Source organism: Hakea prostrata, chromosome 4 (genome assembly GCF_041222555.1).
Source record: "Hakea prostrata isolate BN-2017 chromosome 4, UWA_Hpros_2, whole genome shotgun sequence".
In the NCBI taxonomy this organism is placed as follows: Eukaryota; Viridiplantae; Streptophyta; class Magnoliopsida; order Proteales; family Proteaceae; genus Hakea; species Hakea prostrata.
The window spans coordinates 49,530,965-49,542,437 of record NC_142603.1 but is presented as its reverse complement, the minus strand read 5'-3'; the positions used below and the strand labels follow the sequence as shown (position 1 = coordinate 49,542,437).

The window sequence follows — 11,473 nt, the reverse complement described above, 5'->3', positions numbered from 1 at the left end:
TTCTATGAATCAAGCATCAAGAGATCAAGTGTGAAGTGTCTCCTGAGATAATGATCCTTGTTTCATCTAGAGAGATGGGTTGCTGTATTCTTGATTTTATGTTGAATTTTGCAAGTGATGCTATTACAAATATCTTATAAATAGTTGAATGCATAACTATTGGGAGAATCAGGGGCTGTTTTATCTTAGAGATCAATTTACATATTTCTAAACTTATGCAAGAAGGTCCTAAAGGATATATTATCAAAGCCTTAGGTTCGATCTCTCAATACTCTGACATTGATTTCCAACAATTCTTACGACTGTAGATGCTTCATATGGTGCAACCAAAATTAAACTAATTAGACTTATTTTGAATCTTAAATAGTTTTAAGAACTCTTTTAAAGCTATCAATAATTTCGTGTGATATTGCCAACAGCTGCCGAAATTAAAAATCCGGTAAAACATTCATTTCTGGTTAACAAACCGTTCTGATTCTAAGCAAGAAACCATGGAGTTGATATACAGTATACACCATGGGCTTTTACCATCTTTCGACTCAAAACAGCCACTCTCAAGGACTCGAACCTGGGCATTTCCTTCACAGTCAAACATTCTTCCATTTTTGTAAGGGAGCTTCAGAGATGGTCACAGAGATTAACTGGCAAAAACAGGGCTGAAGAAAAGTTTTATTAATAAGATTCATAACTAAACAAGGTAGTTTATGGGTCACATGACAAAAGCTGTGCTGCTTTACAAATGAACAGGATAGAGTGACATGTCAGGAATGTGCTAGAACAATCTTGCGCATATAGTCTTCAGGGGCTGCAAATGGCACAGAAAAAATAAAAGTTAAGTGAAGGCAGCATTAACTTAAGGAGTTTTGGTTTTCAATTACAGGGCTGGGCATAGATCTAAAATAGGAATAGAAAGGATGGGCATGAGTACCTTCTTCACCAGTGAAGAGATTGAACTGACTAATCGCCTGCCTTATGAACATCTCAATGCCACTAACTACAATGGCACCGACCTCCTCAGCTTCTTGCAAGAGCCTAGTGTTTCTAGGTGTGTAAACTGAATCGAATACCAGCTCATATGCTCTCAATGCATCCTAAAGAAGCAGAAAGGTAACAAGTAAACAAGCTGTGATATAAGTAAGTACTATCATGTTTGGCCATTTGGGAACTATTATTATTGGTGAAGAACTATTTTGCTAAACCAAAATCGTCATCCAGGGAGGGGGGGTGTACTTTCGAGGTCCAACCAGCTCTAGCTTGTGAAAAAATGGGGGACATCACCATTGGCAATGTGTGTCATGATTAGACCATTTAGCACTTTGAAATGACTCATCGTGAGCCCCTTCAGTTAAGAGTTGGTCTCAGTGATTTTGGTGAAGAATTTCGGTAAATTGTCTCAGTCTAGGGCTTTCTCTCTGGTTGTTTGTTATAAATACATCTCTCATCTATTCAAGAGTATGTAGAAAATGTTTTAGGATGTATTTTTGCTTCTCCATCTTCTTTATGGTATAATTGTCACATGGCACATGGCTTTTTACCTAATAGACAATAAAAAAGAAAAAAGAACTACTATCAAAGAGCTCAGCCATGGTCGTAGCCTTTGGGTGCATCATATACATATATCCCTCGTGTGGTTGTGTGTGTGCACCTTCCCCATTTTTTGCATTTTTGCTATGGCTTTACTAACATTATTAACCTGACTTCAAGACTAGTGTAGTCTTCCTAAGTTTCAACCATGCATGCAAGTGCAATAGAGAGAGAGAGAGAGACCTTTGGAATAGGTGTTTTATCTGAATTTGGTTGCATGCCAATGGAAGTAGCATTTGCGAGGATCATCCCTTTCTCTGGGCAGAAGCTCCCTAAATCTTGAAAAGGCAGTGCTTCTCCTGAAACTGAAAGTGCTAGAGCCTTCGCCCTATCTACTTGGAAAAGTTTAGTTATGGCTGAACTAAAAAAATTTCATAATCATTTAAAAATAATAATTCTGGAGGCTTTACCATAGTTTCGATTAAATATGACAACCCGAGCACCTCTACTTTTGGCACCAAATGCAAGTGCTCTTCCAGCACCTCCAGCTCCAACTAGCACAAAAACTTTCCCAGCAAGTGGAGAAGTGTCGTGCATTCCCCAGTTGTCCCCCTTCCTTGCTGTCATTTGCAATTCTCACAATTGTTAATAACAGGTAGGGGCATTTAAACAAACACTGTTCAAAGAAGACCCCTATGCAGGGAATCAGAAAATGTCAAATTCACTTCACTAGAAGGATTAACTGTTCCAAACCTTTTATTAATGAATGGATGATGCAATGTACTGTTTTGATCATTTAGGATTAAATGATGAATTGATGATACCTCTTAATGCATCCTCCATTGCAGTTATAGAAGCCTCACAATCTGTATTATAACCAACCAGCTTCCCATCACTAGGCCTCCTTATAATAGTATTTACAGCTCCAATAGACTGAAAAAGAAGCATGCCAAACTTCTAAAATTAATACGGTTATCAAGTCCATGTTAATAAACTCTAGGTTAGTAATTACCAACTCAACATAAATCTATTTAACTAAACCTGAATGGAATATTTCTTGAGAGTAAATTCCAAAAACCTGAGCAAGAGGATGGACTTCATCACAGCAACCTACTGCTGCTTCCTTATGTGGAATTCCAACACTACAAGTACAATGACAAACGGCATTGGAGCCAAACATCAGGAAAAATCTAGAACAACATTATATTGGAAGCTAATGTTCACTATTCTTCACTACAATTGCTAGTTAGAACAAAATAAATTGTAAGGACCAAATTTACAAGTGCAGGCAAAGAAATAAATAAGATTGAGAAGTGAGTGGATATATCTAACTAAGAGGTACTCTAGTGCTTCTCTCTATAGATAAGTAAAAGTAACATACCTGAAACCTGCAAAGTCAGGCGATGAGTAGACCTCAAAGAATTCATTGATATCATCAACCAGCATGGGCACATAAATTCCATTGTACCCTGTATGTTGGAAAGCAGAATTATGCAGAATAGGGCCTTTGCTATGACTCACTGGATTCGAAATGAGGCCAAAGACTTTTGTGTCCATATTTAGATTCTCAACCTTGTAAACTTGTCTAAGGCTGATAATAGTTGGCAACCCCGGTACTGGTTTTCCACTCACGGATCCATAAACTAAAAAACCACCGAATTTTGCACATAATAGCTGACTTATTAGGCCTCTATCACCTACTGCAAATGCAATTAATGGCACCTGTATGTTCATACAATGAGATAAAAATCCAACATACACATTTCAAACATGGAAAAGCTAGCACAACTTCAAAGATCAAACAAAACATATCCTATTCTACTTATTAGATTTTAATAATAGAAAGCATACATAACAAGAGGGAGCAAGAAACTTGGCTGAGATGGAGAGAAATTCATCAGTTTGTTCAGTTTCTCTTCTATAATTGAATGGGAATGACTGTTTATAGTTACTTTCCATCAATATGGTCCTCAGCTAATTGATTTCATAGGGGGAAGGGGAGACCATCAATCTTTTCAAACTCCATAACTTTGTGATATATGTTTCACCTTCATACAAAATTCTTGAAATAGTGATTTTAGTTATCATTTGTTATCCTTCAATCCTTCAAAATACTAAACAAAATCATGATAAACAAAACTATAAGTTAAGAATTTGACAAACAAGAGTTACCTGACAATGTGAAATCACATGGAAAACTGACGCCACATCCGTGATGTTAACTACGTCAGTTTCAAGTTTGATGATATCAGCACCAACGGATTGGAGGCGTGCAACAAGATGGCCGAGTTCTTCTTTTGAAGGGTTCCCCACACTCTTATAGCTTGATACAATTATTTTACTATTGGACCTTTTGCTTGAATAGTCGCTTATCATGAAATCAGAAGCTACCTGACAAGTATATATAAACAAATAAATCTTTCATTTTTCTTGGGTAGACAGGAGGTTTAGAGTTAATAAAAAACCTTAATCATTGCATAGATTTAGATTAAACAAACTGCTGTTGTGGTTATTGGTTGATTTACTGACTAGAACTGTGATTATTTACTTCCTTCTTGTATTCTGTATAAGAAATTATAGGTGGATTTCTGATACTTGATTCATGTCAATTTTTATGCCATTGGAGCTCTGAAATTTTCTTTTAAAGGGAATAGGGAAAATAAGATCACACAGATTTATGGAAACTATCTTCCTAGCTATTGTAAACAATCCAACTTAAAAAGAAAAAAGATTACCTGATACACAAGGTTAGAATGCTAATGGAAAAGAAATGTGATGGACAGTTAGTTAATACCTCGAGCTCGATTTCGACGAACTCCGCGTTCAGTTCAAGAGCCAAACCCAACACACGAAAACAACTCTTCTTCTTCTGTTGATCGTCCACTGATGATTTGAGCCTGAAAAATCGCAAATTTTAAATATCACGCATGGAAAACAACAAAGCCTCAAAACGTAAGCCTGGTTATGGGCCTAAACGGTCTTTCTTGGGCTGGACTCCGGTTAACCTTTCTCAGGCTTTTCGCTCTTCTATACCTGATATTGGGCTTGGGCTTTGGGCTTCTCTTGTAGCCCACCCAACAGGCTCAAATGATCTTGTTATCCTCAACTCCATTCGAGTCACGACTTGGCGGAAATTGAACCGGTTGGAGTCAGGACTGGCAGAAATTGAACCGGGAAATTCAAGATGGGATCTATTACCCATCCATCAAGGTAGGGGTCTATCCACCTCACACCTCTTCATCACACATTATGAAGAGGCCTGCCTCTAGATTCTAAGCTTTTCGTTCTGAGCTATTGGGCATGCGCTTCTCCTCGTGCCCCCCAACATGCTCAAATGTTCATTTCATCCTCAACTAAATGGAGACGCTGGAGTCAAGATTCACAAAACGTCTTGGTACGTGAGTTGAACCAGGAAATTTGAGATGGGATGACAGGTAGAGGTCTATGTTCCCTGACACCTCTTCACCATACATTATGAGCACTCCCCCTACCCTGACTGGATGGATTAGCTTCGAGTTTAGCCATTCAGGTTTGTACCCACACAAGTATATGTAGGCCAGATCTTACCATCCATGTGGCAGCATGGATTTTACACCTCGGAAGTGGGTTCCATATCCCAATTAAAAATATAGATCTACCTACCGTTACCAAAGTATAGCGAAACTTTAGTACCTTAAAAAGCCAAACAAGGTCTTTAGTAGTCTGATTTGTTTTTCCTTTGCTTCTTTTATTCTTGTGTTTTCTCTTTTATATATTTTTTTACAACTTTTAAATTTTTTTTAAGAATTTATTAGTAAGTTTTTATGTATGGTATAAACCCGATAAGACCGGGTTCACATGGCTATGAGCCTATGAGGCCACACCACAACGGAATGGAGTTTCAAGAAGCTTAACCGTCTTGTAGCCCTAGCCTTGACCCATAAGTTAATCGTAAATTTTTTATAGATTTTTATTCTTTTATGAAGTATCCTAACCAATTCATAATGCAGATGTAATTGTGACAACATGTGCCGGTAGGGCATATTGTAGGAGAGATGGCAACAATTCATTTCCTTTCGATGGAGACTTTGATAGTGATAGGGCGTGATATGTTCCCCAATTAATCAAATTTGCTTCCAAAGATCTCTCACAAGGAAGCAACTATGTTGTGGTCTTAAAATGAAATTCTATGAAATTTTTGTTTGATAGTAATGGAAAGACCTAAGGAAGAAGAAGAAAAAAATTGTCCATTACAGTGGGGAAAAAAAAAGTGCTTATCATCTCAATTATCAGCTTCTCCCAAAATAACTTATTTACTTTAGAAATCCAATAACTTATTTTGATGATGCTGTTTTTTATTATTATTAGTATTTTTTTTTTTCAAAACAAAACTAATTATTTTGATGATTGGAACGTGATAGAAAACTTTCTAATGAATCGACGTTCAAAATCATTACATTCAGAGAAAAAAATGCGACTCAGCTGAAGTACTCGCAACAGAAAGTTTCATGAAAACGGAAATCGTGAAAACTTTGGGATCCTTTGTAATGGAGAGGAGGTCAACTCCATTATAAGCATAGCTAGTTATAGCAAATATGTTAAGGTTTAACCATATAAAATTAAACTCAAAACTGTTTAATGCTCTGGAAATACGCTATTAATTAAGAATCCAAATGCAAGAGTCAGCACCTGAAAGAGACGATCACAATTCACAAGCAATGTTCTTCGTTTTATGATGTTCTGAAGCTCTAAAACTATTAACAATTCCAGTGCAAGAATCAATACCTGAAAGAGACGATCACAGGCAATGTTCTTCGTTTTATGAGGTTTTGAAGCTCTGAAACGTTGGAGAAGGAGAAGGAATCCATTCGAAGCTCAACCAGATCAGCTCCTTCAAGCTTAGCTTTCTCCATGGAAAATAGCATTTCATTCGCTGTTTGATTCTCTAAGCTTGTACAGATAAGGAGTTTTTTCTTCAACGAAGCCATGAACGCCATGATTTCAAATCTTAGAGCTTACAAGATGTGTTGCCAAGTTGAATTAATATAAAAAAATGAAAACTGTGGGAAACTATTCTTCTTATAACTTAACCTTATTACCAAAATACCCATCATGACTGAGAAGATTATTGGTCGAAGAGAATGTAAGAAGGTAATTTCGAGTAGTGAATGATTAACTGATTAAGCGGTGCTGTGGTGGTGAAGATGTTATCATTTCCGTTCGTTTAAGGATGTAAATGGAATTAAACTAAAGACAAACCTATTTTATGCCATTTCACATTACAAACAAATGAAAAATCATTATTGAGAATGCTGATTGGTACGAGCACGAACAAAAACTAATCAATCCTCTTCGCATAGCACATGATATTTTTAATAGATGCCTCTCACGTGAATCGATACACAATTTGGACCACAACCATAAAAGGGCACTTGTCCAGTAAAGGGACAGATGTCTTTATTCCTACTGTCCATTTGGAATCTAAGATATCGATACGGTATATATATAAGATTGTGTTTTCCTCACGTCTTTTCACCAAATACGTGTTTTATCAATTTGTTATTCCCTTAAAAAGCATGCCTTAAATGTTAAATAAAAGTTGTCCTTACATTTCTCATCTGTTCGTCCCAAAAAAAACAAAATAACAATTCATTTTGACATTCCAACCACTAATTCTTTGTTCTCAAAAAGCCAAAAAAAATACCTAAATATTCTCAGAAAAACATTCATATAAATTTGCGACAGTACAACACACTTGTTCTCGGATCATGGTATGAGAATAGATCAAACGATATCTAAAGTTCTTACTTTTTATGAAATGGTAAAATACTCAGTAGAAAAAATCATCTGCAATAGATCAAATGATATCTAAAGTTCTTTTTTTCAGGTGAAAGATCAATGACCCGAAGAAAAAAAATTATCTGCTATACACAGCAGTATACTTTTACACCAAATCATAAGCTGGAAAAACAAAAAACCTATAAGACTTTTTTGAATTTTTCTAATTTAAAATTAAGCTTTAAATCTCAGCCTATGATTGTCTATGATTTAGTATGAAAGTACACTGTTGTGTACTATTTATGATTTGGCATAAAAATTCTCTGTTGTGTGAACTCTGCACAACAGAAAATGTTTTCTCAAGTCGATCATCTGTTGGTGTCAGTCTCACCAACCAAGCAAACTTATAATAGACATAATTACCATTTTTAGCGTGCTTTTTTTTTTTTGGTAAACATTTTTAGAGTTCTTTTTCTAACAACGCTCAAGACCACCGAAGCAAAGAGAAGGCAGGAACCAAAAATTGAGCGCTACTCGAAAGATTATATATACAGAGTGTCCACATTTTAAAGAAACCAGAGCATTTCATCAAGCTAAACAGCAAGAAGGATGACCAAAAATGCCTCCATTCTAACTTTTACAGTGAAACATAACAATTACAGTAAACAAATTTACACAATAAACATTTGAGTAAAACATACTTGTGTATTAACAAATGGTTGGTTGCCCCTTACTTTGCTTCATCATTTGGTCCAGCAGCCACCATCGAGCTCCCCATTGGGATGTTCTTGGTCACGTCATCTTTCTCTCTTTCACTCCCCACCTGGTCTGAGGACTGATCTCTGTCATCATCTTCAACCTTGCTACCCGGAGAAACATTGAGAGTAACACCATCATGACCCTCACCTGCATCAGGAAAACCCAGCTGAGACTTATCAGATTCTGGTCTGTGTACTTCGTCAATATTTCCGTCACACCTATCCGTATTGATTTGATCTGCTGCAGGAGTTTCAATCTCACAATGAAGATCTGCAAGAGTATCTAATCTGCTGGATGTAGCGGAGACGGATGGAATAGATTCTGAACGAAGACCATCTTTATTTTCATCCTCAGTAGACTTCTCCAGATTTAGTTCATTAGGATGGGCTTCCTGGCTAGATGTAAGAACAGTTGGCACAGTAGCACTACGGTCACCCTCAACTTTCTCATAAGGCAAATCAGCTTCTGAAGTATCACTGACCGATCCATTTTTATCAGAACCAACCCTTGTATTTTCAGCCTCAACGTGTAAGGCTTCCAAACACTGTCCATCACCATGAGAACCCAGTCCAAATGTGAGTTGAGTAGGCACAATACAGAGCTGCTCCCCAACTTCGGAAGCTTTCTCAGAGTACCCATCACCTTCAATAATAACAGCATTAGTTGCATCATCATGCACTAAGGTGTCACTGACCAATTTTTGTTCATCTGAATGAATGTCTTTATTCTCAACCTCAGGAGAATTTTCTTTATTCTGAGTCTTAGAAGAACTGGTTTCCTGATCCAATTTAACATCACGAGTATCCTGATACGATGGGAGCTGAGTTGGAACAATACTAGGACGATCTTCACTTTCATCGATTCTCTGATAGCACACAACACCTTGACTAAAAACCTCATATAGTATAGCATTGCCCACTGGGGAATCTCTGACCATTTCTTTTCCATCAAAGAGAAGCCCTGCACCTTCACTATCAACAGACGAAGCTTTCTCACCCAGAACCAATTTATCACCATGGGAATCCTGGCCAGATGCAAGTTGAGCTGCCACAATACCAGTATGATCTTCAACTTCATCAGCATCCTCAGAATTTACAGAATTTCGGCTAACAGAACCACCAACTTTACCATTGGATTCTGCAGCATTACCAGTTGATTTGTCCTCAACATCAATTGGAGCACCTAAATTTTCAGCAATAACAGAATGAACATCAAGTCCCAATTCATCACCACGCTTACCCAGGCCAGATGTGAGTTCAGTTTGCACAGCTTTATCTCCCAGATCCAATTTATCACTATGTGAATCCTGACCAGATGTGAGTTGAGTTGGCACAGTAACAGCATGGTCTGCAACCTCATTAGCATTCTCAGAATATGCAGAATCTCGAGTAACAGCATCACCAGTTTTAGCATTAGCCTCTACAGCATTACCAACTATTGTGTCCTCGGCATCAATTTGAGCACCAGTATTTTCACCATCAGAGGAATAAGCATCAAGTCCCAATTTATCACCATGTTTAGCATGGCCAGAAGTGAGTTCAGTTTGCATTGCACCAGGATGACCTCCAACTTCATCAGCTTTCTCCAAATATACAAGATCATGACTAGCGGCTTCATTACTATTATAATTAGCTTCCAAAGTATCTCTGAACAACTTTTCCTTGTCCTCAGAAGGAATCCTCTCATTTTCACTTTTGGCACACAAGGATTCCGGATCCAATTTTTCACCATCGATCTCCAGGGAAAATTTGAGTTCCGTTGGCAGAATTTGGTGATCATCTCCACTTTCACCAGCTTTCTTAAAATATACAGGATCTTGACTAACGGCTTCATTAGAATTATCATTAGAATCTGAAACATCTCTGATAAATCTGTCCACATCAGCAACAGGGACAACTTTATCTTCGACATCGACAGAATACATTTCTGGTTCTGTTCTATCACTTTGAGATTCCTGGCCAGATTTGGATTCAATTGGCAATGGCACAGCATCTGGATGATTTCCACCTTCATCATCTTTGTCAGAATAAACAGGGTCTTGATTCACAGATTCATATATTTTGTCACCATTACCTTCTGAAGCATCCATTACCAATATTTTTTCATCAGAGAGGACCCCTTTACTCTCACCCTCAGCAGAGCCTTCCAGATCCCTTTTATCACCAGGGGAATGCTGCCCAGATGTGAGTACAATTGGAACTGCTTCATTGTCAACCTCAGCAGAAGAGGTTTCAAGATACCTCCGATCACCAAATGGGGAATCCTGCACAGATACAAGTTTAATTGGCACTACAAGAGGATCTCCATGTCCATCAGCTTTCTCAGAATATATAGGACCTTGACAAACAGTTTCTTTGGTTTTATCGTTAGCTTCTGAAGTGTTTCCAACAGATCCATCCTCTGCAAAAGGAAACCCTATGTTTCCACTTCGAATAGAAGGTGCTTTCAGATCACATTCATCACCAACAGAATCCTCTAGAGATGTGACCTCAGTTAACGAAGTACCAGGATGTTCTTCATGTCCACCAGCACTCTCAGAAGATACAGGACCTAGAATAACAGCTTCATTATTTGTATTGACAGCTTCAGAAGTGCTATTGACCATCTTTTGCTCGTCAGTACCAAACCCATCCAAAACTGTTGGAATGCGGCTAGGTTCAGGGGGTGCATCACTGGGGACATCTCCATCATTGTCAACTTCCTTCAAATCTCTTGGACCCTGAATGATACCATCAAGTTCGACAACATTTTGACAAGGTCTGTCCAACTTGTAACCAGATAAATCCTGACCTGAAGCAACAACAGTACCTGTCTGATCCATATCAAAGGTCTGACGCATACCCATAGATTCATCTAGGCCAGAATTCTCAGCTTTCTCACACATCATAGAATCTTGATCCTCCCTTGTACTGCTGATATAAGAACTAGGGTTATCGTGATCTGAACAAGAAATCTGGGTGGATAATACAATATTTCCAGTATTAGGCACTTCAACTTCTTCACTTAGAGATGGCAGTACAGTGCTATCATGTTTCTCGGTCTCATCTCTCCCAGGAGCCTCTGAATTTGCAGAAACAAAATTATCAGAATCTGCAAAATCGATCAGTGAGGGATGGGAGATCTGCAGAACTGTTGGATGGATCTGACTAGATGTAAATTCAGTTGCGGTGGTATTAGGTAGCTCAGATACTTCACTTTGACCATGCACAGTAGGATTGCAGTGTATTGAATTATCTGCACTGTCAGAATTAGTAACTGTATGATGAGGGATAGAAGGATCAGTCTCTCGTTCATCTAGTTGCAAATCATCGCCACTAGCAGATATTGATGTGGCAGCATCATCCTTGTCTTGTACTTCACCCAGACAATGTGCACTAGTTCCTTCAGGTTCCTTCACATCATCACGCTCTGACTTAACCTGATAAACAGACCA

General features: G+C 38.0%; 2 protein-coding genes across 2 annotated transcripts in view; both read right to left on the bottom strand.

Annotated features, from left to right (window-relative positions):
- Positions 1-285: 285 nt before the first annotated feature.
- Positions 286-6,532, bottom strand: LOC149019342 (bifunctional 3-dehydroquinate dehydratase/shikimate dehydrogenase, chloroplastic-like). Its single transcript, XM_089153371.1, has 10 exons — positions 6,289-6,532; positions 4,319-4,421; positions 3,697-3,915; positions 2,906-3,246; positions 2,603-2,666; positions 2,349-2,457; positions 1,995-2,144; positions 1,768-1,916; positions 929-1,091; positions 286-805 (listed from the first exon to the last, which is right to left on the bottom strand). Exons 1-10 carry the CDS (start codon positions 6,498-6,500, stop codon positions 762-764), a joined length of 1,554 nt encoding a protein of 517 aa, XP_089009497.1. The 5' UTR covers positions 6,501-6,532; the 3' UTR covers positions 286-761.
- A 1,248-nt stretch (positions 6,533-7,780) lies between these two features.
- The window catches only part of SYD (P-loop containing nucleoside triphosphate hydrolases superfamily protein), a 50,539-nt gene continuing 46,846 nt past the window's right edge, over positions 7,781-11,473 (bottom strand). The window contains 1 exon segment of the mRNA XM_089153370.1: positions 7,781-11,458. Within this exon segment, the coding sequence (XP_089009496.1) occupies positions 8,012-11,458 (3,447 nt within the window). The 3' untranslated portion in view covers positions 7,781-8,011.